The sequence below is a fragment of the Panthera onca genome, chromosome A3 (genome assembly GCF_046562875.1).
Source record: "Panthera onca isolate mPanOnc1 chromosome A3, mPanOnc1 haplotype 2, whole genome shotgun sequence".
In the NCBI taxonomy this organism is placed as follows: domain Eukaryota; kingdom Metazoa; phylum Chordata; class Mammalia; order Carnivora; family Felidae; genus Panthera; species Panthera onca.
This window is the reverse complement of record NC_138341.1, coordinates 127,419,976-127,441,344: the sequence shown is the minus strand read 5'-3', so window position 1 is coordinate 127,441,344 and position 21,369 is coordinate 127,419,976. Positions and strand designations below refer to the sequence as shown.

The window sequence follows — 21,369 nt, the reverse complement described above, 5'->3', positions numbered from 1 at the left end:
ATGGCTGGGAGGAGGGACTTCTCAGAAGCTGGATTCATTTTACTGTGCTTTAGTTTTTGAAACATCTGAGGACCGTCTTCAAAATTAAATTAAAAAAAAATGGACCTCTTTTCAAAAAAAAAATTTTTTAATGTTTATTTATTTTTCACACAGAGAGAGAGAGAGAGGGAGAAAGAGACATGAGCAGGGGAGGGGCAGAGAGAGGGGAGACAGAGAATCCAAAGCCGGCTCCAGGCTCCGAGCCGTCAGCACAGAGCCTGACGCGGGGCTCAAACTCATAAACTGCAAGATTATGACCTGAGCTGAAGTTGGACGCTCAACCAACTGAGCCACCCAGGCCCCCTCACCTCTTTTTTTTTTTTTTTTTTTTTTTTAAAAGGGAAAGAGGATTTATGCAGTTCAAAAGGACCTTAAGTAGATGAAAGTCTTCTTAATTCTTAGTTCTCCTTCCCAGAGGTCCCTGCAGTGACCAGCCTGACTCTTCACTCAGATAGGCTCTGCTTTCGTTCCTCTGGAGAGGAATGGCTTTTTTTTTTTCTTTTGAAACACAGACGGGCCCGTGCTGGAGTCTTGTTTGCCGCTATGATTCCCCCCTCCCCCACCCCCCCAACTTAACAATATATATTAAGGGTCATTCCAGGATTGCATGTCTGTATATACAGATCTGCAGATTCTTCTTACAGACTGCATAGTATTTCACTATGTAGAATTTACTTAATTATAATCAGGCCAGTTGATCCAGCTATCTGATGAGTCCCCCCTTTGGCCATTTGCCTTTTCCCCAGATTTTTGCCATTGCCGAAAGGCTGCAGTGTGTCCTTGGCTCTCCACCAGGCTCTTCACCTTGGTGTTATTAACACTTTGGGCCGGATAATTCTTTGCTGTGATGGGCTTTTCCTGTGTATTGTGTTTAATAGCATCCCTAGCCTGTACCTATGAGATGCTGGTAACATCCCTTCCCCACAGTTTGTGATGACCACAAATGTCCCTAGACATTGGGACATTGTCCCACAAATGTCCCCTGGGGGGCCAAATTGTCCCTGGTGGGAGACAACTGGTTGCCAGTTAAATCCTAAAATGTAGAATTGTTGGGTCAGGTTGTATGTGCATTTCAAACTCTGTAGATTCATTCAGGGGAAAAGGCAGCCTTATGTATTGTTTGTGAAAGTTTAGACAGCATATTGAAAAAAGATTTTTTTTAATGTTTATTTTTGAGAGAGAGCGGTGGGGGGGAGGGGCAGAGAGAGAGGGAGACACAGAATCCGAAGCAGGCTCCAGGCTCTGAGCTGTCGGCACGGAGCCCGACGCGGGGCTCAAACCCACGGACTGTGAGATCATGACCTGAGCCGAAGCCGGACGCTTAACTGACTGAGCCACACAGGCACTCCTATGCATATTTTGAACATCCTTCCCTATTGTACTTTCTTTGGCCACATCACATGATGGGTGCATGGAAGGACCCTCATCGTTTTAAAAATCAAGTCTTCTGATCCAACATGCTCGTTGTCGACCATGATGAAAATTGTGATGAATGTCTTAATATCTAGTTCCCTGCATGCTGAGTGTGAACCTCCCTTCTGCTGCTTAGTGGACTGCGTGACCTTGAGAATATTAATTTATTTTGGGTCCCCGTTCTTCATCTATAAGTGGGGGATGACGGTAGTTTCTGCCTCATGGAGTTACACAGAAAGTTCGATGCCGTAAATGCATGTAAAGTGCGTAGCACAGGATTAGGCATGAATAAATGTTGGCAGTATTTTGTTCTAGTTATTTTCGTTAGTGGCTAAACTGGCTGCAGTGTATCAGTGTGCCTGTTGCATCATATTCTCGTCTACACTGGGGGTTATACATGTTTTTATGCTTGATTTTGCGCTCCCTCTGTGCCTTGATTAACTCTATCCTCGGGCCTCGCTTTTCCTCACAGATCCTGTTCTCGAACATCGAAGACATCTTGGAAGTTCACAAGGATTTCTTGGCTGCCTTGGAGTATTGTTTACATCCCGAGCCTCAGTCTCAGCATGAACTTGGGAACGTTTTTTTAAAATTCGTGAGTACGGTGCCCCAGCCCCTGTGGGAGCCTGTAGCTTTGGGGGAGTGGGCTTCTTCCCCAGCCTCCTCTGCAGGCCTGTCTGGGACACGGAGAGGCAGGTGGCAGGCAGGCCCAGCCTCTGCCCACAGGAACAGGGGGAAGCTGTTCAGTCCCTGCAGATTAGTGCTATTTGGGCTCCTTGTGGAACGACCATGTCCTGGGGTTCCCGTGACCTCCTGGCCTGGCAGGACCCTTCTGCCGCAGAATGACCAACAGGGTAGCCAGTGCCAAGAGGGTGGACCTGGGCCAGACAGAGCTGGGTGCGAGTCCCAGCTTGGCCACCCCCCGACCCACGAGGGTGTCTTGGGTTCCCACTCAGCTGCTGGTCGGAGAGGCCGATGGCTTTTCACAATAGTCTGTCTCTTCCTGCGGGATTCCCGAGTTGCTTGGAATAGTGAGAGAATGGTTGGCGGGAGGAGGGGGTGGGCACCCTGAAACCTGACCACCACCTACTGAGTTGATGGCAAACTAGCACAGATGTTCTCTTTGTGCCGGGTGCTGTTCTAAGTGCTTCACGTATTTTAATTGATTAAAACTTCACAACAGCCTTCGATGGCGTGCATCGTTATTGTACTCACTTTACAAACAGGGGGACGGAGGCCCAGAGAGGGTAGATCATGATTCAAGCTCACACGGCCAGGGAATGCGGGAGCCGGGACTTGGGCCATTGTAATTTGGCCCCAGGGCTTATGTTTTTCATCACCTTACACGCTAAGTTTCCTGAAACACATCCTAAACACCTACTGTGTGCCAGGCGCTGTACTTAGCCCTGAGGAATGCCGCCCTAAATAAGACAGATTTATTGTCGCCACCGTGAGGCTCGTAGGCTGCAGAAACGGAGGGCACCAGTGCAGATGGTGACCCGGGTTATGAAGGATATAAAATACAGATGTGCGAGGAGTGACAGTGCTCGAAGTTGCTTGAAATTGGGAAGTCAGGGACAGGATTGCTAGACGGAGCAAACAAAAACACCCATGACATCTGAGCAAATTGGCAAATGAAAGATAATTCTTTAGTGTGAGTATGTCTCATGCACTGTTTGGGACACACTTCCAGTAAGAAATGATTTGTTGTTCCTCTGAAATTCAGACTCATCTGGGTGTCCCGTGTTTCTCGTCTGGGTGTCCCGTGTTTTATCTGGCAACCCCGACTGCCTCAGGGCAGGCCTCTGGAGCATGGTAAAGTGGGATGATCTTGGCGGGAGGGGGGGTGGGGGTGGGGGGCGGGACGTTCCAGAGGGAGACCCTCGAGAGGGCAGAGGCCCTGGACCAGGTGTCCACGGAGGGGAAGGCAGGCAGGCTGGTGTGGCCGGTGCAGAGTCAGTGATGGAGGGGGTGCAGGGATGCCGTGGGGGCAGATCCCATAGAGATCTCCCCCTAAGAATTGCAGGTTTTTAGCAGGGTCGTGCGGTGTGAGTGGCTCTCGCCCCCTCCCTGTAGCTGTGCGGATAAGCGGATAATACGTTGGGGAAACCCTCGCAAAAGTCAGGCCGGGATCTCACGCTTCCCTCTGCGATGGGGGAGGCGTCCACGTGGCCAGCCTCCGCCTGAGCCTCGGTCTTTTTGGGTGTAAAGCGAGTGGTCTGGAGCAGATGGTGTCCGTGGAGGCAGCGAGGCTCCCGGGCCGTTGCGGGCGGCAGCCGTCACCTCTGACGATCCGTGAAGCCTCCCCGGGGGCTCGACCCTCTCCCCCAGCTGTCCCAGCTGGCATCTGTCCACTTCTCCTCCTTCACGTCCCAACCCCGCAGCCACAGGCTCCCCGCCCACCACATCTGTGTGTGCACAACTGCTTGTCCCTTTCTTCTTGGCACAACAATCAAAGCCCCATGTGGGGCCCCTGGGAGGAAATTGAACACTTGGGCTCTGAGCCGTCAAAAGCAGCATTTCCATATCTGCAGGGTCTGGGGCCCCGAGACACAGCTGGGATTAGGCTCCAGGCAGGGACAGGGGAGTGATGGAGCCGGGCATGGTTTTGAGGAGGGGGTGTCTCCATTTGCTAAATTTAACTTCTCCAAGCCTCAAGTCCTGGTCCCCTGCCGTTTTCACAAGCTGAAGGAGAGGATGACAGAGCGGAAGAGGGGCTCGGGGGAGCCTCCCCTCACTGCAGCCACGGCAGACATCGCTAATCAATCACAGCATTCTGCCTCGGGCTCCCTGGGGTGGGGGTGGGGCTTGAGACTCCTTCTCACCAGTTCCAGCCAGTGCCACTCTTTGATTGGGGTTAGCGCGTGAGAATAAACAGATCTGCCTCTGCTTTCTGGCCCAGTCTTTTCAGGGTACAGATGGAGGTGGACAGGGAGACCCTGTCACCTCACCAGGCTTGGGTCCAGTTTTTCATTTTCTCCCGCCTTTCAGAGCGTGCATTTATTAGGACTGTCTTCATTGCGAGTGATGAAAACACCAATTCAAGTAGGCTTAAGCCAACAAAAAAGACTTTATGGCTCATACAAACGAAATATTCCAGTGAGCGGGATTTAGGCATAGCTGGATCCAGGGCCCCATATGGTGTTTCCAGGACTCGGTCTTTCTCTTTAGGCTCTGATTTCCTCTGTGTTGGCTTCATTCTCGAGGGGTGGGGGGCCGAATGCCTCACAGGGTGGCAGACGTGGCCTTTAGCAGCTTCAGGCTGACAGTCTGCCAGCTCGGCAGTGACAGTTCAAAGAGAGCCTCTCTCCACAGTAATTCCAGCATGAGTCACTGAGGGCTGTCCTTGGCCCAGCTTGGGGCACATGGCCACCGTTGCCAGGACAGGGGACTCTTTGATTGATTTGGCCTGGGTCGTGCGCTCACTTGCGGTGCCTGGGAGTGGGGTGGGGTCAGTGGGCTCAGTGGAGGAGGTGGTTCCCAGGGGAAAAGTTGGGGGCCATGACCAGAACGAACAAGGGGGAATGGGTGGCGGGTGGGTAAAACCAGGCACGTCCCAGCAAAGAGCCGAGGCCGCGGCTGCAGTGGACCAGGGTCATCTAGAAGGAGCGGGAGCTGGTTTGAGGTCTGTTGGGCTCCTCTTAATTCCTCCTGCTTCCTTGCCTCCATTCATCAAGTCCTCACGATGCCTGCTCCCTGCTGGCGACTCCAGTCCCCACTCGCACTACAGCAGTGACCCCAGCTGATGCAAGCCCCGCCCCCACGGGGCTCACAGGGCAGGGGTGGATGGGGGGAGGTGGACACTGCACAGCCGAGAAGGGAGACGTACCTGAGGTCAAGGCCTACTGCCTTTCCCGGATTCTGCCTGGTGCCTTTCCCTGCCGGCCTTTTCTAAACCTGTGAACCCACTCAGCTCCCTTCCTCCCCACTTCGAGTCTCTTCTTTTCACCATCAGAACCTACCCACCCAGTGCCCCACCCTGTTCACAGACCTGTTCACCCGAGGTCCTGACGATGGTGGTGAGAGCAGCCTCAATGACAGCAACACTAATACCAGCCAAGACTTAGTGAGTCCTTGCTCTGGACCATTCTAAGCACTTACAATGTGTTCACCTGATAATCTTGCCAAACCGCCTCTTGGTGGGGAAGCCGTTATTGTCTACAATTTACGGACAAGAACGCAGAGGCTCTGAAACATGACATGCCTTGTCCAAGGCCGCAGAGCTGGCAACCTGGGAAGCCAGACCGTGAACTTGGCTGGAGAACTTGCGATTGCACGTATGAGGTTGAGGTTGATGCCGCTATGGTCTCAGGGGCTCTGGTGTCTTATCTCTGAACAGCACTAGTAGGGGCCCCCCCAGTCGCTAGAGCTCCTTACATATGGTTGGGACCTCCTGCTGTCCTTCATGTGCTTGCATTCAGAGCCCAGCCCCCCCATAATAGAGCCCTGCAGGCCTTCTCTGCAGGAGCAGGCCTCAGGCGGGCCACTTCCTGTCACCTTCAACCAGAAAGGCCCTTTCTCTCTTCTCTGCAGCCCGCCTCCCCGTGGTCCGCAGCTGAGGCCTGGCTCCACCTGTGTCTAGAGGCCTCCCTCACATCTTTTGTCCTTGCTTGGGTGAACCCCTGTGGTGCAGACCTCCTGACCAGTCTCCACGGGCCTTGATGGTCCCATGGGCTCACTGGAGACCAGTGGAAATGGAAAGCGTCCGCTCGGGCAGTGTGTGTGCGGGGGGCGGGGGCGGGGATGCTGGGGTCCCCTTTTCCCCTTCCCTGCCCTTGCGCTTCTGCAGACACTGGGTGAGGGAGATGGTCGGGGACTCTGTGTGTTTCCGTGTGCATGCAGACGTTGGTGGTAGTGTTTGGAACATGTGGCTTGTGTCTTGTAACATTTCAGGTCATTTGTGGCCGCTCCTTGGAGGTAGGCGTCAGGGCCATTTCTCCCGGATGATCCTAACGTTGTCTGTTTTGGTGTTTTTCTCTAATATTCATGTTTGCCCATTGTGTTTGTAGCTAATACTTTTCGAGGAATTTTGAAATATTATATAGAGTTCATCGTGTCCCAGTTATATTAAATATTCAGTTATTTACCCCACCAGCAGTGCAAGCAGTGAGGGGCTGTTATCATGTCTGTTTGGCGGATGAGGAAACCAAGGTGTAAAGAGGTGAAGCAGCTTGTCCAGGGTCACACCCGCTACTTAGGGAGCCCGGGGCTGGGTTTCCTACCCAGGTGGTCTGGTTCTCGAGTAACTTTTTCATCATTCTCTGCAGTCCCGTCTGAGCTTTGTTTGTGGTGTTGTGGCTTGGGTTTTGTCCCCCTGTTGCCTCCCGCTCCCATCCCCATCTTTGGTCAGGCCCCGGAGCTTCATGGCAGTGAGGGGGAGTTGAGAGAGGCTGTGAGACCCCGGGCTCGGGACTTGGCCTTGGCTTTCCCACGTGTGAGTGGGGCGGATCCAGTAACCGCCTGGCAGGTTCCTGCGAGGACCGAATGGGTTCACCCTCTTTCCAAGAGAGTAGCGCTCCGTGTCGGCCAGTGGCTCCGGCTGTGGGCCCTTTGCTGTTCAGGGCGTCTGCTCAGAGGGAGCGCACGGAGCCCCCAGAGGCGAGCCCGGGCGGGTGGGGGCGGCTTACTGATTCTGAAACCCATCCTCTCTCCTCTCTGGTTTTCTGCTTCCTGTAGCCGCCCGTCGGCAGGATGACTGGGGGGTTTGTTTAGAAACAAGATGAGTTACTTGCTTTGTAGACCCACCTCTTCCTTCCTTAGCTTCTTGGGGTCTCCTGCCCAACCCCCAGTGCAAGGTCAAGGCCCTTCAGCCCTTCCTGTCCAGTGGCTTTACCCAGGACATCCTTGTTTAGGGTTTGGCGGGCTGGGAAGCAGTATTGTGTGAGCCTTTTGGAACCAAGAATGTTCAGTGCAAAGCTTCCTGTTGGTCCCAGAAGCCCTGATGGATGGTTACAGACCTGGTGACCCACAGATGACCTCTAGATTGGAAAGAGTCCGACTTGGGGCTTAGGGGGCGTTTGGTGGTCAACAGAGGTATCCCCTTGCCTCAAGGCTGTCGCTGCTATGTGGCAGAGACCAGGGATCTATTTTCTCCCCCACATTCCTGAGCTTTATGTGGATTCTTTACGTTCGTATATACAGGGCATTGCACGTGGTAGGTGTTTAAGTTCAGTTATTTAGCAAGTGTTCATCGAGGGGCCTACTGTATGCCAGGCATTGTGCCAGGGTCTGGGAATACCTCAGTGAGCAAGATGGATGTGGTCCACTGCCTTCAGGGAGTGGACTACCCTGCAGAAAAGACAGGTAAGCAAATAATCTGAATAATTCCAGATTATACCTGGATGGCTGCTTTAGGGTAATCCAGGTGGCATTTGAGGAGGTGGAATTTGAGTTGGAGAGTAGTCAGGCCTGGGGGCATAGTGTTCTGGGTAGAGGAAATGGCAAGTGCAAAGGCCCTGAGGTAGGAATAGGCTGGCAAAGTCAAGGAGTAGATAGAAGGCCAGTGAGATGACGTCAGAGAAAGACAGGGTCATGTATCTGGCCCTTGAAATTCATAATCAAGTGTTGGATTTCATTTGTAGTGTAATAGAATACCACTGGGTTTTTGTTTTGTTTTTTTTTTAATTTTTGTCTTAAATGTTTGAGACAGAGAGACAGAGCATAAGCTGGGGAGGGGCAGAGAGAGAGGGAGACACAGAATCTGAAACAGGCTCCGGGCTCTGAGCTGTCAGCACAGAGCCCGACTCGGGCCTCGAACTCATCAACTGTGAGATCATGACCTGAGCCGAAGTCGGATGCTCAACTGGCTGAGCCACCCAGGTGCCCCACCACTGGGGGGTTTTAAGCAGGGGTGTGACACAGTCTGACTTGTGCTTTAATACTAAGGGTGGACACTTCTTGAGCTCCTACTATATGCTGAAACCTTATGTTTTAACTCATTTCATTCTTATAACAACCCCATGAGTTAAGGCCTATTAATAACTCCACTGATGAGGAAACTGAGACACAGAGCGGTCAGGTACCTTGCCCAGGTTCACGCTTGTAAATGCAGAGCCGGGATTCAATCCCAGGCTGCTGGCTTGAGTCCGTGCACTTGACCCTGGGCTGTGCTGCTTCCTGAAAGGTTACTCAGGCCGCTGGGTGAAGAATGGGGACAGGAGTGGAGGCTGCGAGGCCGGCAGCGAGTGGGAGCCACCTTACCTGAAACCCCTCCTGCTGTGTGGTCGCTCAGGCTCTGGGCTAGTCCTTCCTCCCAGGCTGGCCCAGCTGTCAGCACATCTCAGAGCACCTGCTCTCCTGCCTCGGGCTGTCTCCCACAGGCTCTGTCCTTGTCTTGCAGAAGGACAAGTTCTGCGTGTACGAGGAATATTGCAGCAACCACGAGAAGGCCCTGCGGCTGCTTGTGGAGCTCAACAAGATCCCCACTGTCCGTGCCTTCCTCTTGGTGAGTTTACTTGTCTTCCACTCGGCTTCGGCCTTGCGAATCCCTGGGCGCGAGAGAGCTTCGCGCTGACCCGTGCTGCCCGGGTCGGCTGGGCATGACAGCTGGGGTAACGCTGGGATCGCCGAACGTTCTCTGGAAAGGGCCACATGTTTGCCTTTCTGCATCATGCGCTCTCTGTCACAGTGACTCAGTTCTGCCCTGGTAGCATGGAAGCCGCCATAAATAATATATAAAGGCGTGAGCGTGGCTGTGTTCCAGGAAAGTTTATTTACTAAACAGGCGGAGGGGTGGATCCGGCCCTCGGGCCAAGTTTGCCAATTTCTGGTCTAAAGTCGTGATCCTGAAAAGAGTGGTGTCAATGGTAGTAATAATTGTATTATTGGGATTATTTAGTTATGAGTGAAAGAAAGCCCAGTTAAAATTGGCTTAAGCCAAAAAAAAAAAAAAAAAATGCATGGGCTCGCTTTTCTGGGAAGTTTAAGACCCCGGAGGGCTTCAGGCACTGAAGAATCTAGGTGTGTAAATATGTCATCAGGGACATGTTTCTTGGTTCTGTGTTGCCGCGCCTTGGTTCCATTCTCAGGGAGGCTGTCTCCTTGGGGTTGCCAACGTGGCCTCCAGCAGCTTTGTGCTCATACCTCTGATAACTGAGCAGCTTTAGGATAAGAGAGCTCCCCTTGGCTCATCAGTAGCAACAGCAAGAATCCTGGGTCTGATGCTCATTGGCTCAGCTTGGCTCAAGACCCTATCCCTGAACCAGTTGTACCGGATGGAGGGGTTGGTTGTTGCTGATTGGCTACTTCTGGAGCTGGAGGGCAGAGTCAACTCTACCCAAACCACCGGCCCTAAGGGTGGGGTGGAGCCCGAGAGGGCGTTGGCTTGCGCTCGTGGAAGTAAGCTGGGACTAGATATGGGTCGGGCCACACCCCAGACATCCGTGACGGCCTTCGCTCTACAGGCTCTGTAGTTGCAGAGAGCTTGGCTTGTGGATGAAGGTTCTCATTTGTGACTTCCTTGGGGCTTTACCAGCCACTATCTGTTGTGTATGAACTAAGATACACATTTGTCTGCTCTGCAGACATGCCAAATCACAGCGGTTTCAACGAGATAAATGTTTCTCTTTCATGTTAACAGTGCGGATATAGACAGTCTGGGGCTGGTATAGGGGCCCTTGTGTCAGGAGCCAGTGCCCTAGTGTGCACCCTCATCAGCAGGGTGTAAGTCGACTTCTCACCACTTCCACGTTCCAGGTAGTGGGATGCAGAAGGGCGGGAAGGAGGGCCTGCCCTTCTCCTCTTAAAGGCATAGTTGCACACATCTCTTCTACTCACATCCAGGACCTAGTCACACGGCTACACCCAGCTGCGGGGAAGGCTGGGGCATGTAGCTGTGTGCCCAGATGGCAATAATGTTGCCGTGGAAGAATACCTTGGGGGACACCGCATAGCCTTTGCCACAGGTGATTGTGATGAATCTCAAATCTTCAGCGACTTCCTAAGAGTACGTGAAAAGTGATTGATGTTCTCGTGGGTTCAAATCCTGATCTTTCTTTTGTTTTTTTTTTTAATTTTTTAAAATGTTTATTTATTTTTGAGAGCAAGAGAGAGAGTGCACACAATCAGGGAAGGGGCAGAGAGAAAGGGAGACACAGAATCCGAAGCAGGCTCCAGGCTCTGAGCTGTCAGCCCAGAGCCCGATGCGGGGCTCGAACTCAACAGACTGTGAGTTCATGACCTGAGCTAAAGTCGGACACTTAACCAACTGAGTCACCTAGGCGCCCCTCGATCCTTCACTTCTAAATCCCCTGCTCATTCAGTCAAAGACCAACACTCCCGCCCCCAAGTACTGTTTTATTTCCCAAGGGCACGTAGAGAATAGAGCACACAAGAGTAGAGTGGCTTCGGGCCGCAGCGTAAGGAGTGTTAACCACGCGCCCAGAGAGCCAACCTGCATGATAAAATTCTTACCTGTACTTCTCCCTGATGCACAGTCTCTGGCAGAGTGTTCCCAGAATTTTGATTCAAAATGTATGTTTCCTTCGCTAGTGAGCTCCTGATGCTTGTGGTCCAGTTGCAGTGAGCATCTGAGGAAAGGCAGATGGGTCAATGGATTTCCTTTTGTCTCAAGTGCCTTAGCATTCGGGACCGATGCCGTTTGTTACTGCCATCTGTATCTTTACGTTTCCAGTTTTGTACTTATATTCATTCAAGAGTCTGGGCCAAAAGCAGAGCTGAAGTCGCATAGCACAAGACCACACACGCGACCCTGTTTCGGTGACCCACCTGCTGACCTTAGTCCCACAGTCCCCGCTGCCCGGGCTCTATCTAGGCCTGGCTGAGGGTCCCTCTTTCTGGGGGTGTCCTCTTGGGCTCAGCCGTGTCTTGAGAAGCAGGAAGACGCCAGGATGGTGTTTGCAAGGGCGTGGGAAGGGAAGGGCCTCGCTCTTTCTTTCCTTCCTTCCTCTCTGTCTCCTGCAGTCTTCCTGGTGCACCAGGCTGCCGTTTTCCTAGCGACAGCTGGGCTGGGCCCGATCGGGCAGGGGGAGGACACATGGAGTGCCAGCAAGCTCGTCATCTTTCCCCCTTTTTGCTGGTGTCTCCCAGCTTTTGGCCACCTGCAGGAGAGCTGTCTTGAGTCTCTGATGGAGTGTTAACGTCGCGAATAGACAGGCTCTGCCTTTCCGCTCATGACGTGCTGTGTGCTAGCTGAGAGATAGAATGGCGACTGCATCATTCTGTGACTCAGTTTTCTTGTCGGTAAAATGGGGGTAATGTGTTCGCTTACTCATTCATGCTAAGTGCTGGGGAATAGCAGTGACCAAGGCAAGAAAAGTCCTCCCTCTCGTGGAACAGCTATATTCTAGTAGGAGAAACTTACGTGATATGTCATGTGGTATGAAATCCCCCGGAAGAAATAGTCCCCCATTAAGGATGACAGGATGTTTTGAGGGAGTTAGAAGGAGAGAGCGGCAAGGAGTATCTGGGAGGAAAGCATTCCAGGTAGAGGAATTGTAAGTCCCAAGGCCCTGAGGTAAGAGCCTGTTTGAGATAGAGCTAGAAGCCAGGGTAGCTGGAATGGAGAGTATGGGAGGAAGTGAGATCAGAAGGAGGGAAAGGGCTAGATAATGAAGGAGCATTTGGATAATGGGAGGGATCTGAGGTTTGTAAAAAGCTTTTTTATCGCAGCGTACATGTAGTAAATGCACTCACCCGAATCGGTTCTGTGAAGGAGGAGAATTTAGAGAGATAATTCGCCGAAGTTCTTCCCATTGTGCCTGGAGTGTGATCTTGCTGGAATAGTGAATGGCAACTCAGTGTGTGTTTGCTTCTCTTTTTTTCTCTTAAATGAAAATAAAGCGAAACAGGAATTTGGAGTGTTTGGGGGAGAAGTGCGGTTGGCAGCTTTGACAGTTCTGTGAAAACCCCTTGATCCCGGACAAAGAGGCCGGCCCTTCTCCCGCCAGGTCCTGGGGGCTTCTGGAAAGCACTCCGCTACCCCCAGGCTCCCCTCTCTCTGCCCGGAGCTGACATCACCAGGGCAGCTTGTGCTGAGCACTGGCTCAGAGGACAAAGGCCCGAGTGTGAACAGTGTGGGGCCTGGCATCTCCCAGCTGCCACAGCTCCGATTCCCCATCTGTGCCTGGGGGAGGTGCGGGGGCCACGCAGCTCCTGTCAGAGCCGGGGCCCTGGGGGCCCTGGGGTCTTGCTTCTCCAAGGAGAGGGCCCCTTGAGATCCCTGGCAGGCAGCACCCCTGAGTCTTGGACTTGCTCTTTCAGTTTTCTGTGCCAGTTGTCATGGGGGGGGTAGTACTCCTGCTTTTGCGGGGGCCGCGACGATGAACTTTACATAGAGGCAGAGCACGAGGCACAGAGCCTAGCACGTGGTAAGTGCACGGTAAATGTTCCCTGGTCTCATTTTCACTGCAGTATAAGCAGGGAATTTGTCTGCTTTGCTGGGCAGGTTTCCTCGTGCTTGGAACTGTGCCCAGCACATAGCAAGCACACAGTGTAAATTCGTGGAATGAATGAATGAATAAATGAATGAATGAATGAGAATTCTTTTTCCCGAGAGTTCCTGTTTCGTTTGCAGTCTGCCAGCATGGTGTTGAGGAGGAAGGCGGAGATTGTGGGATGTGCTGACAGTTTGTTCATCCTTTGTGTCATTCGTTTGTCCATTCATTCATTCATTCGTGCATGCATGCATATATTGGGCACATAGTAAGCCCCAGGGACAGGACTGTGAGGGGCATGGTGGGGGACCCAGTTCACTTTCCAAATCCTGTTACCCTCCCTCTACAGAGGTAACTTCTCCCCCCATTAGAATTTGGTTTATTATTTTTTTTCCACCCATGTTTTTGTGTTTCACTACAGATGTGTTCTCCATAAGCAATGCCTGGTTTTGTGTGTTTTAATTTTATTTTCTTTAGATGTTTATTTTTGGGAGAGAGAGAGAGAGAGAGAGAGAGAGCACGCACGGGAGAGGCGGGGGGGGTGGGGTGGGGTGGAATGGAGGATCCGAAGCAGGCTCTGTGCTGACAGCAGAGAACCCGATGCGGGGCTTGAGCCCATGAACCCAGAGATCGTGACCTGAGCTGAAGTCAGATGCTTAACCGACTGAGCCAGCCAGGCGCCCCTGTGTTGTGTGTTTTTAAAAGCTTTCTGTAGATGGGTTCATACCATGCACATCCTCTGGTGTTTGGGGTCCATCTGTGTCCCTCTGCGTACTGTCAGGTCCCCCGTTTTTACCGCCATTTAGTGTGGCAATTGTGTCAGTCTACCATAGGCATAGTTTCCCAGTCTTCAGTTGATGGTTATTTTTATTATTTTTTTTAGAGATTATTTTTAATTATTTTTACTGTTTATTTTTGAGAGAGAGCACGCGAGAGCAAGCTGGGGAGGGGCAAGAAGAGCGGGACAGAGGATCTGAGCGGGCTGTACCCTGTCAGCACAGAGCCCAGTGTGGGGCTCGAACTCACAAAACGCGAGCAGTTGATGGCTCTTTACCTTGCTTTCCGTTGTTTGCTATTCCATACGAGGCAGTTTTGAACGTCCATGCTCCTGCGTCTGGTGCGTGTCTCGAAGCTCCGATAGTTCCTATAGATCAGGAGTTAGCAAACTTTTCCGTAAAAGGCCAGACAGTAAACATTTCAGGTTTTGTGACTGCATGGTCTCTGTTGCAACTACTCAGCTCTGCCGTGGTGGCTTGGAAGCAACCAGATATGGCACGAAAGCAAATAGATGTGGCTCTGTTGCAGGAAATCCTTGGTTACCAAGACAGGCAGTGGGCAGGATTTGGCCCACGGGCCGTCGATTGCCAGCCCCTGATCTGGGCTTTGTGCTGGCTTGAAGAGATGCATATTTTCATTTTCATCTCCCCTGGGTGTTGCTAAATTGCTTCCAAAGTCTGTCGCGGTGTTTTAAGAGTGCTCCCCATGGTTCTTTGAAGGTGGCCAAATCCCTTTGCCATCCCTGGTGAGTTTTAATGAAGGTCTTATGTCCTTTTGCAGAGTTGCATGCTTCTGGGAGGCCGGAAGACCACAGACATCCCTCTGGAGGGCTACCTGCTGTCTCCAATTCAGAGGATTTGCAAGTACCCCCTTCTCCTCAAGGTGAGATGTTCCCCCATCTCCTCTCTCTGCAATAGAAGTGACAGAAAACCCAGCTCTGACTGGCTTAATCAAAACACTTGTGAGTCCAAGTAGCTGAGACGTATAGGGGTGGTGCTGGCTCTGGGCCGGGCCGGATCCCTCCGCGACCTTCTGCTTTTCACTGTTCAGCTCTGTTTTCCGTGTGGTACCAGGTGGTCGTGGTACCCTGGCCTCACACCTCCCAAAGTTCAAGGATAGTGGGAAAGAGGGAACCTTTCTTTTAGTAGCTCTGACCTAAGTTCCCAGAGTCCCTCAGGCTTTGGCCACCTGTGGCCGGAAGAATGTGATGTTCTGAGTGGTTTGGGCCTGAGTCATGTGGTTTAATGTGAGCCAATGACATGAAATCTTTGCTTGTGCCCTTTATTCTTCTCCCAGGCACTTGAGCTTACACTTTACCCCAGTGGCTACGAGCTGGGCAGTGTTGGGCTCTGATTGGTTGAGACGTGGTCCAGTGACCGTGAGCTGGGCAGCGCTCTGTTTTCATTGGCTGATATCAGGATCAGGTGCTCCACACCTGTCCGAGTCACTCTGAGCAAACGAGCTCTAATTGGTGCAGAGTTATGTCCTGTGCTCCAACCTCCAACCAATCACACGATCCCACAGGCCACAAGCCGGTGGGTGGGGGACGCGGGAGCTCCTCGTCACTGTCCTGGCTGTTTGCAGAAGAGGATACGGGTGATGCTGGGTGCACTGAGCTCAAACCACACACCTGCTGTCTTCTTCACTGTTTAGCCACCTTTGATTTAGCATTGGTAGGGCGGGCCAGGGAAGATTTGCTGCTTGGGTGGTGACCCAAGAATTCTTTTTTTAATTATTATTATTTTTTAATTTTTTATTTATTGTGTGTGTGTGTGTGTGTGTGTGTGTGTGAGAGAGAGAGAGAGAGAGAGAGAGAGAGAGAGAGAGAGAGAGAGTGTGCTGTGTGCAGGGGAGGGGCAGAGGGAGAGGGAGAGAGAATCTCAAGCAGGCCCCATGCCTAGTGTAGAGCCCAATAAGGGCCTCGATCCCATGACCCCGAGATCATGACCGGAGCCAAAATCAAGAGTCAGATGCTTAACCGACTGATCCACCCAGGCGCCCCAGAAATCTTAATTCTCAGCTTCAGAGTTGGCTTCTGGGTGGATCCCCAGCTGGGTGGATGGCCCTGCCACCGTCCGCTGCTCTCCGCCCAGGGTTTTCGACCCTTGGAAACGGTGGCCGTTGGCCCAAGCCTGCCCTGGCTCCATCCCGAAGGCCTGGCATCTGACGGCCGTTCCTTGGGGGTCCCTGCTGGTGGATTAATTTGGCTGATGGTGCCTCATTCATGCACCTGTCATTGAGGCCACATGCATCCTTCCTCCATCAACTGGAAGGCAGAGCGGAGGGGAAGATTACTAGGGCCAACCTGAACTTGGCTTTCTGCTGGAGATGGTGGGGGACCCTTGAGTCTCTGAGCTGGACCAGACCCTTTCTGGGGTCTGTGAACAGAGGCCCCTAACCTGTGCAGCCATGGATGGGGGACACAGTACTCTCTGTACCTCCAATGGCCTCCTGCTGTTTGTCTGTCCCAGGGATCTCAAAAGGACCTTCTGTGGTTGTTCTCGCCGCTGCTCTTGACCCGTAAACACGTGTTTGAAATGCCGTGTGTCTCTAGCTCTTCACCTTGGTGCAGAAGGAGCTCCAGGTGGAACTTGCAAACTGGTAGCCTGTGGCTTGAACTGGACCTACAGGTGTGCTTCATTAGGTCTGTCTGGTGGTGTTTTCCAAACTTGCCCCGGATGCCTGCATTTAAGAGGCAGGGCTCCGTAGCAGTTTAGGGCAAGGGGTTGCCAATGTGGCCTGTGAGCCAGACCTAGCCCATGGCCTGTTTTTGTACAACACAGGAGCTAAGAATGATGTTTACATTTTTTTAAAGGGTTGTAAAAAAAAAAAAAACAGACCCAAAAAACAAACAAAGAAGACTATGTCACAGAGGCCGGATGTGGCCAACAAAGCCTAAAATATTTACTATCTGGCCCTTTGCAGAAAAAGTCTGCTGACCCCTGGGGTAGAGCCAGGCTTTGCAGCCATAGGCTGCTGGGATTTCAATTCTAGTTCCACCATTTACTCGCTGCCTGACTTGGTGCACGTCACTTCTCTGGGCCTCAGTTTACTCACGTGTAATACGCGGTTTGTACTAACACAGATACGGCTGTTATTCATACAGATGATCAGATATCTATTCACTTAATTCCTAGAACAACTCGATGAGGGAGGCCCTGCGGTTAGCCCCACTTGGGAGACTGAGGCACAGAGGAAGGAAGTGGCCAGTTCCAGGCCACATAGTAGGGGAGCTGTAGGGCTCATGATTTGAGCCCTTCTCTAGAGGTCCGCCCTCCAACCATGAGGCTACACTGCCTGTTAAGCACTTTGGGGAATTAAGCTGCCAGAGTGCTTGGGTTCTGGGGATGCTGACCTTCTCAGTTCCCTAAGCAGGGGTCTGGGAAGGTCGGTGGCCTTGTGTTTTGTGGCTCAGTGGCTGCTCTGTTCCTTCTTTCCTGGGTTTTAAAACCTTGAACATCTGACCCATTAGAGCAAAGGCCGACTCTAGCCCCACAGCCCAACCAAGGCTTCCTAGGTGTTAACCCTTTGCTTTCTGGACCTTGGAAAAGTCTGGGGTCTCGGCGGGTGTGGGGAGTGGCTGTTTCCATAACGTATTTTAACAAGCAGTGGAGCTAGACCTATGTATGGGGGCGGACTCTAAGCTCTCAATGGGAGGCCCAGGCGTTTCTGAGGCCCCAGGGGCCACAGTTTGGTCTGGTGGAATCTATGGGCTCTGGATTCCCAGGAGAGCCGACGGAGAAGAACAGAACTAGAGTAACTGCCCACAGGAAATGATGATGCAGCCTGGCTGTGGCTTTGCTGTCCTGACCAAGTGGCTGTTTACTCGCCCCGTTTCCTCGGTCTCCAGCTGTGTTTACCGGGAGTGCAGATAGCACCGGGGACCAGCCAGCAGGCCCTTGGATTCCTATGGGGACGTGCCATGCTCCCCGCCTGACAGAATTGCTCTGTGCCCTGGCCTCTGGCACCCACAGCTGGAACGTTTGCATCAGAGAACAGCTGGGATTGTGGACAACTCTTCATACCCCTCCTGAGTCCCTCCTTCCTGTCACATTTTCCAGCGGATTTTAAAAGACGATACCATGAGCCCAAACCCTCAAGCTTCCTCCTCCGGCCCCTGCAACGCTGACGCCCTCACAGATGTCCCTGTGGCCCTCTGAGCCCCCTTGTTTGAGCTGAACTCCGAAGCCAGTAGGCAGACAGGGTCAAGGAGCCCGGGTGGGAAGACAGAAGAGGCGAGATTGAAAGCCTCATTGGGAGCAGCCCGAAAAAGGCTGAAGTTGAACATTGCCTAAGAATAGCCGGAACATTCTATCTCAGCCTCCAGCCCAGGCAGGATAGACAGTTGGCATTTTTAGGCTTTGTTGAGTTTTCCATCAGTGTTTCCAGGGAAATGATTCAGGTTTGGGGTAATGCCCCTAGTGCTCAAATGACAGGTGCCTGAGGGGAGGCTGACTGTCACTGCCCCTTTCGGTTGTTTCCTGGTGATGCACAGATCTCACTGGGCCACTGCGCACCAGCTGCTGGCGTGGCTCAGGACCCCCAGTGGTGAACGTGTCCCTGCCCATCTCCAGTCAGACTGGGCCCGGTGCATAATGGAGACGGGTCAAGGCAGGTGCAGGGCAAGCTGGACGGGCCCTTCAGCCCAAAAGGGGGCAGCTGCCACTCCAGTCCCCCCGTTCTCCTTTGCCTCCTGTGTCCTTGGCCCTTTCCCCTCCACTTCCTTAGCTGGTGACTCACCTTTCGGACCTCCAATCACAAGTGGGCCCAGGGCTCAGTCTTTGGGCCTTTTCTCTCTCTAGACTTGCTCCCGGAGTGGCCTCATCCACTTTGTGGCCTTTAAAGAAAAAAAAAATGTATTCAAAATTTGTGTAACCTTCATCATGGTAATTTTAGACTATTTTCATCACCCTGCAAAGAAACTCCAGACCCATTAGCAGTCGCTCTGCTTTCCCTCAGCCCCTGGCAACCACTCATCTACTTCCGGTCTCTGTGGATTTGCCTGCTCTGGACCTTTCTTTTCGATGGAATCCTAGAATATGCAGCCTCTTGTGTCTGGCTTCTCTTCCTTAGCACAGTGCTTTCCAGGCTCACCCACACTGCAGCCTGAATCATAACTTCGTTCCCTTTTTAGATGAATAACATTCCGCTGTATAGAACCACATTTTATCCATTCATTCACTAATGAACATTTGGGTCGTTTGCACTTTCTGGCCGCTATGAACAAAGCTGCCGTGAACATCCATGTACAAGTATTTTGTGGACATTCCCAGGGCTTTAAACCCCATCTCTGTGTCCAACTTGCAGCCTGGACCTGTCGGCCAAATTCCAGACCTGCTCTCCTGCCCACTCAGCTCCCCTACTTGGATGTCAGACAGGCGTCTCCTATCTGACGTGCCCAAAACGAAATGCTTGGCTCTCCCCTTCCCCCAGACTGGTCTCCCTGCCCTGCCACCCCCTTGTCCCCATTTCCATAAATGGCCTCTTTTTTCTGGTTGCTCAGGCCAAACCCAAGCTGTCTCTGGCTCACCCTACATCCAGTCTATTAGGAGGCCCCATTGGCTCTGCCTTTGGACTCTTTCTTGAGTTCAGCCCTTCGAGCTCCTTCACGACACCTCGCTCCCTGGGCCCCTGCCACAGCCCCCACTGGGTCTTCCCGCCCCTGCCCTTGTGCCCCACTGTCTCTTCTCAACTCAGAGGTAAGTCTGAGCCAGTTCACGTCATTTTCCCTCAAAACCCTCTAGCAGCTCCCTGTCACTCACATTTAAATCCAGATTCCTCCTCACTGACACCTGGAAGGTGTTACGCAGTTAATCTGTATTTCTCCCTGACCCCCTCTGCTTCTTCTCCCATCCCTCTCACTCTGCTCCAGCCACATCTGTCCCCTTGCCACCCTCTGAACACAACAGGTTCCTGCCCCAGGGCCTTTGCACTTGCAATTTCCTCTGGGACATCATTACCTTAGATATCCTGAGGCTCGCTCTCTAATCTCGTCAGGGCTCTGTTGCTCACTTGTCCCCTCCGTGGAGAGGCCTTGTCTGACCACCCCAGCTAGAGCAGAAGAAGCACCTCTGCCATTCTCTGTCCCTTCACCCTGTTTTAATTTTTCTTCACAGTCCCTCTCCCTAGCTCACATTCTGTTCTATGACTCCTGGTGTACGGATTGATTTTTAAAAAAATTTTTTTTTTTTAACGTTTATTTATTTTTGAGACAGGGAGAGACAGAGCATGAACAGGGGAGGGTCAGAGAGAGGGAGACACAGAATCTGAAACAGGCTCCAGGCTCTGAGCTGTCAGCACAGAGCCCGACACGGGGCTTGAACTCACGAACCACGAGATCATGACCCAAGCCGAAGTCGGACGCTGAACCGACTGAGCCACCCAGGCGCCCCCGGATTGATTTTTTCTGACTCCTCATTAGGGCGTCGGCTTGGCCAGGGCAGGGGTTTAGGCCTGTTTTGTTTGTTGCCGTTCCCTCAGTGCCCCGATGGCCGGGAGCTGGCGTGTTTCCCGGAGTTGGGACACGTACCGCTCAGAGCTGGCACGTGAAGAACCTTTATGGGCGGCGAGCGGTGGGGGGAGGAGGCGGGCAGCCCTGGAAACCAGCGAACCCCACAGTGAGCGTGTTCTTCTCTTGGCAAATTCCTGGGAGTCTTCCCGATTCCCTCCAGGAGAGGGTTCTGGGTGGTGCTGCACCATCGGAGGGTTTGAAGGCCATTTATTCATTCCCCAACTGCTGTGGAGTCCCTGTTACGTGGAAGCCTTCATCCTGGCGCTAGGTGCACAGTGGACAAAATGGCCCAGAGCCCTACCTCTGTGGGACTGCCACTCTGCTGGGGGAGACAGTCAGTGGACGAATAGGAAATGAACGTGTTTGTAGAGTTGTCGTGTTGCTGTGGAGGAGAAATATTTCAGGCCAAGATGGTTGGTAAGGACCAGGTGATGGGCTGCGAGGGTGACCTTTGAGCAAAGACCGGGAGAAGGTGAGGAAGGGGGCCGCATAGGTAGCGGGGGAAAGAGTCTGCCAGATAGAGGGCATAGCTAGTGCAAAGGCCCTGTGGCAGGACTGTGTCTGAGGAACAGTGAGGAGGCCAGAGGAGGATCTGAGGGAGAGAGCAGGGGAGTGAGGTCAGAGAGGCGATGGGGCCAGATAGGCAGGGCCTTGTGGGCCACTGCAGGGTCTTTGTCTTCTCTGAGTGCTGTGGGTGCCTTAGGAAGGTTCTGAGCAGGGGAGGGACAGGGTCTCACGTCGTTGTGACAGGATCCCTCTGGCTGTGTGTGGAGAATGGACCGTGAGTGGGGAGTGGGGGCCGAGTTTGACTTTGGCGGTTCAGGTGGCAGCTGGCTGGACCAGGATGGTGGTGATGGGTTCATTTTATGACAATTGCCTCTTCATATCCTTTGCTCATTTTCTGTTGGATAATTATCTTTTGTGCTGATGCACCGTAGTTCTTTGTATATCATTCAGGATACTTTGGGATAGTCCCTTGGAGTCCTCCTCTGACTCTGATGTTAGGAAATGAGCTCCTTATCCGCCAGGGATCCTGCGAGAAGACACCGGAAGTCAGAATTCTCCCCACCATGGCTCCCGCTGCCCCAGCTCCCGTGCTGCCCCCCTCGCGGCGCCCGCCCTCCACCCTGCCTCTGGGCTGAGCTCTGCCTCCCAGGCCGGTTCAGGTTCTTTCCTGCGCAGTGAGCAGCGGCAGCCTCGGGGAGCGCCCCTCCCCTGGGGCGGGACACCTGCTTT

The 21,369-nt window shown here is 52.7% G+C and overlaps 1 protein-coding gene and 1 long non-coding RNA gene across 3 annotated transcripts in view; one reads left to right on the top strand and one right to left on the bottom strand.

The window, feature by feature from the left end:
* Positions 1-21,369, top strand: part of PREX1 (phosphatidylinositol-3,4,5-trisphosphate dependent Rac exchange factor 1) — a 186,653-nt gene that overhangs the window by 83,599 nt on the left and 81,685 nt on the right. Inside the window, exons 3-5 of one of the 2 annotated variants that reach the window (XM_060645485.3) lie at positions 1,925-2,047; positions 8,792-8,896; positions 14,403-14,504. In XM_060645485.3, coding sequence (XP_060501468.2) covers positions 1,925-2,047; positions 8,792-8,896; positions 14,403-14,504 — 330 coding nt within the window. The remainder of the gene's footprint in view (positions 1-1,924; positions 2,048-8,791; positions 8,897-14,402; positions 14,505-21,369) is intronic. The other variant, XM_060645492.3, reaches the window with a different exon arrangement.
* Positions 15,756-19,696, bottom strand: LOC132687502 (uncharacterized). Its single transcript, XR_009614159.3, has 3 exons — positions 19,583-19,696; positions 18,363-18,459; positions 15,756-15,852 (listed from the first exon to the last, which is right to left on the bottom strand). It is a non-coding gene; the product is annotated as an uncharacterized LOC132687502 (long non-coding RNA).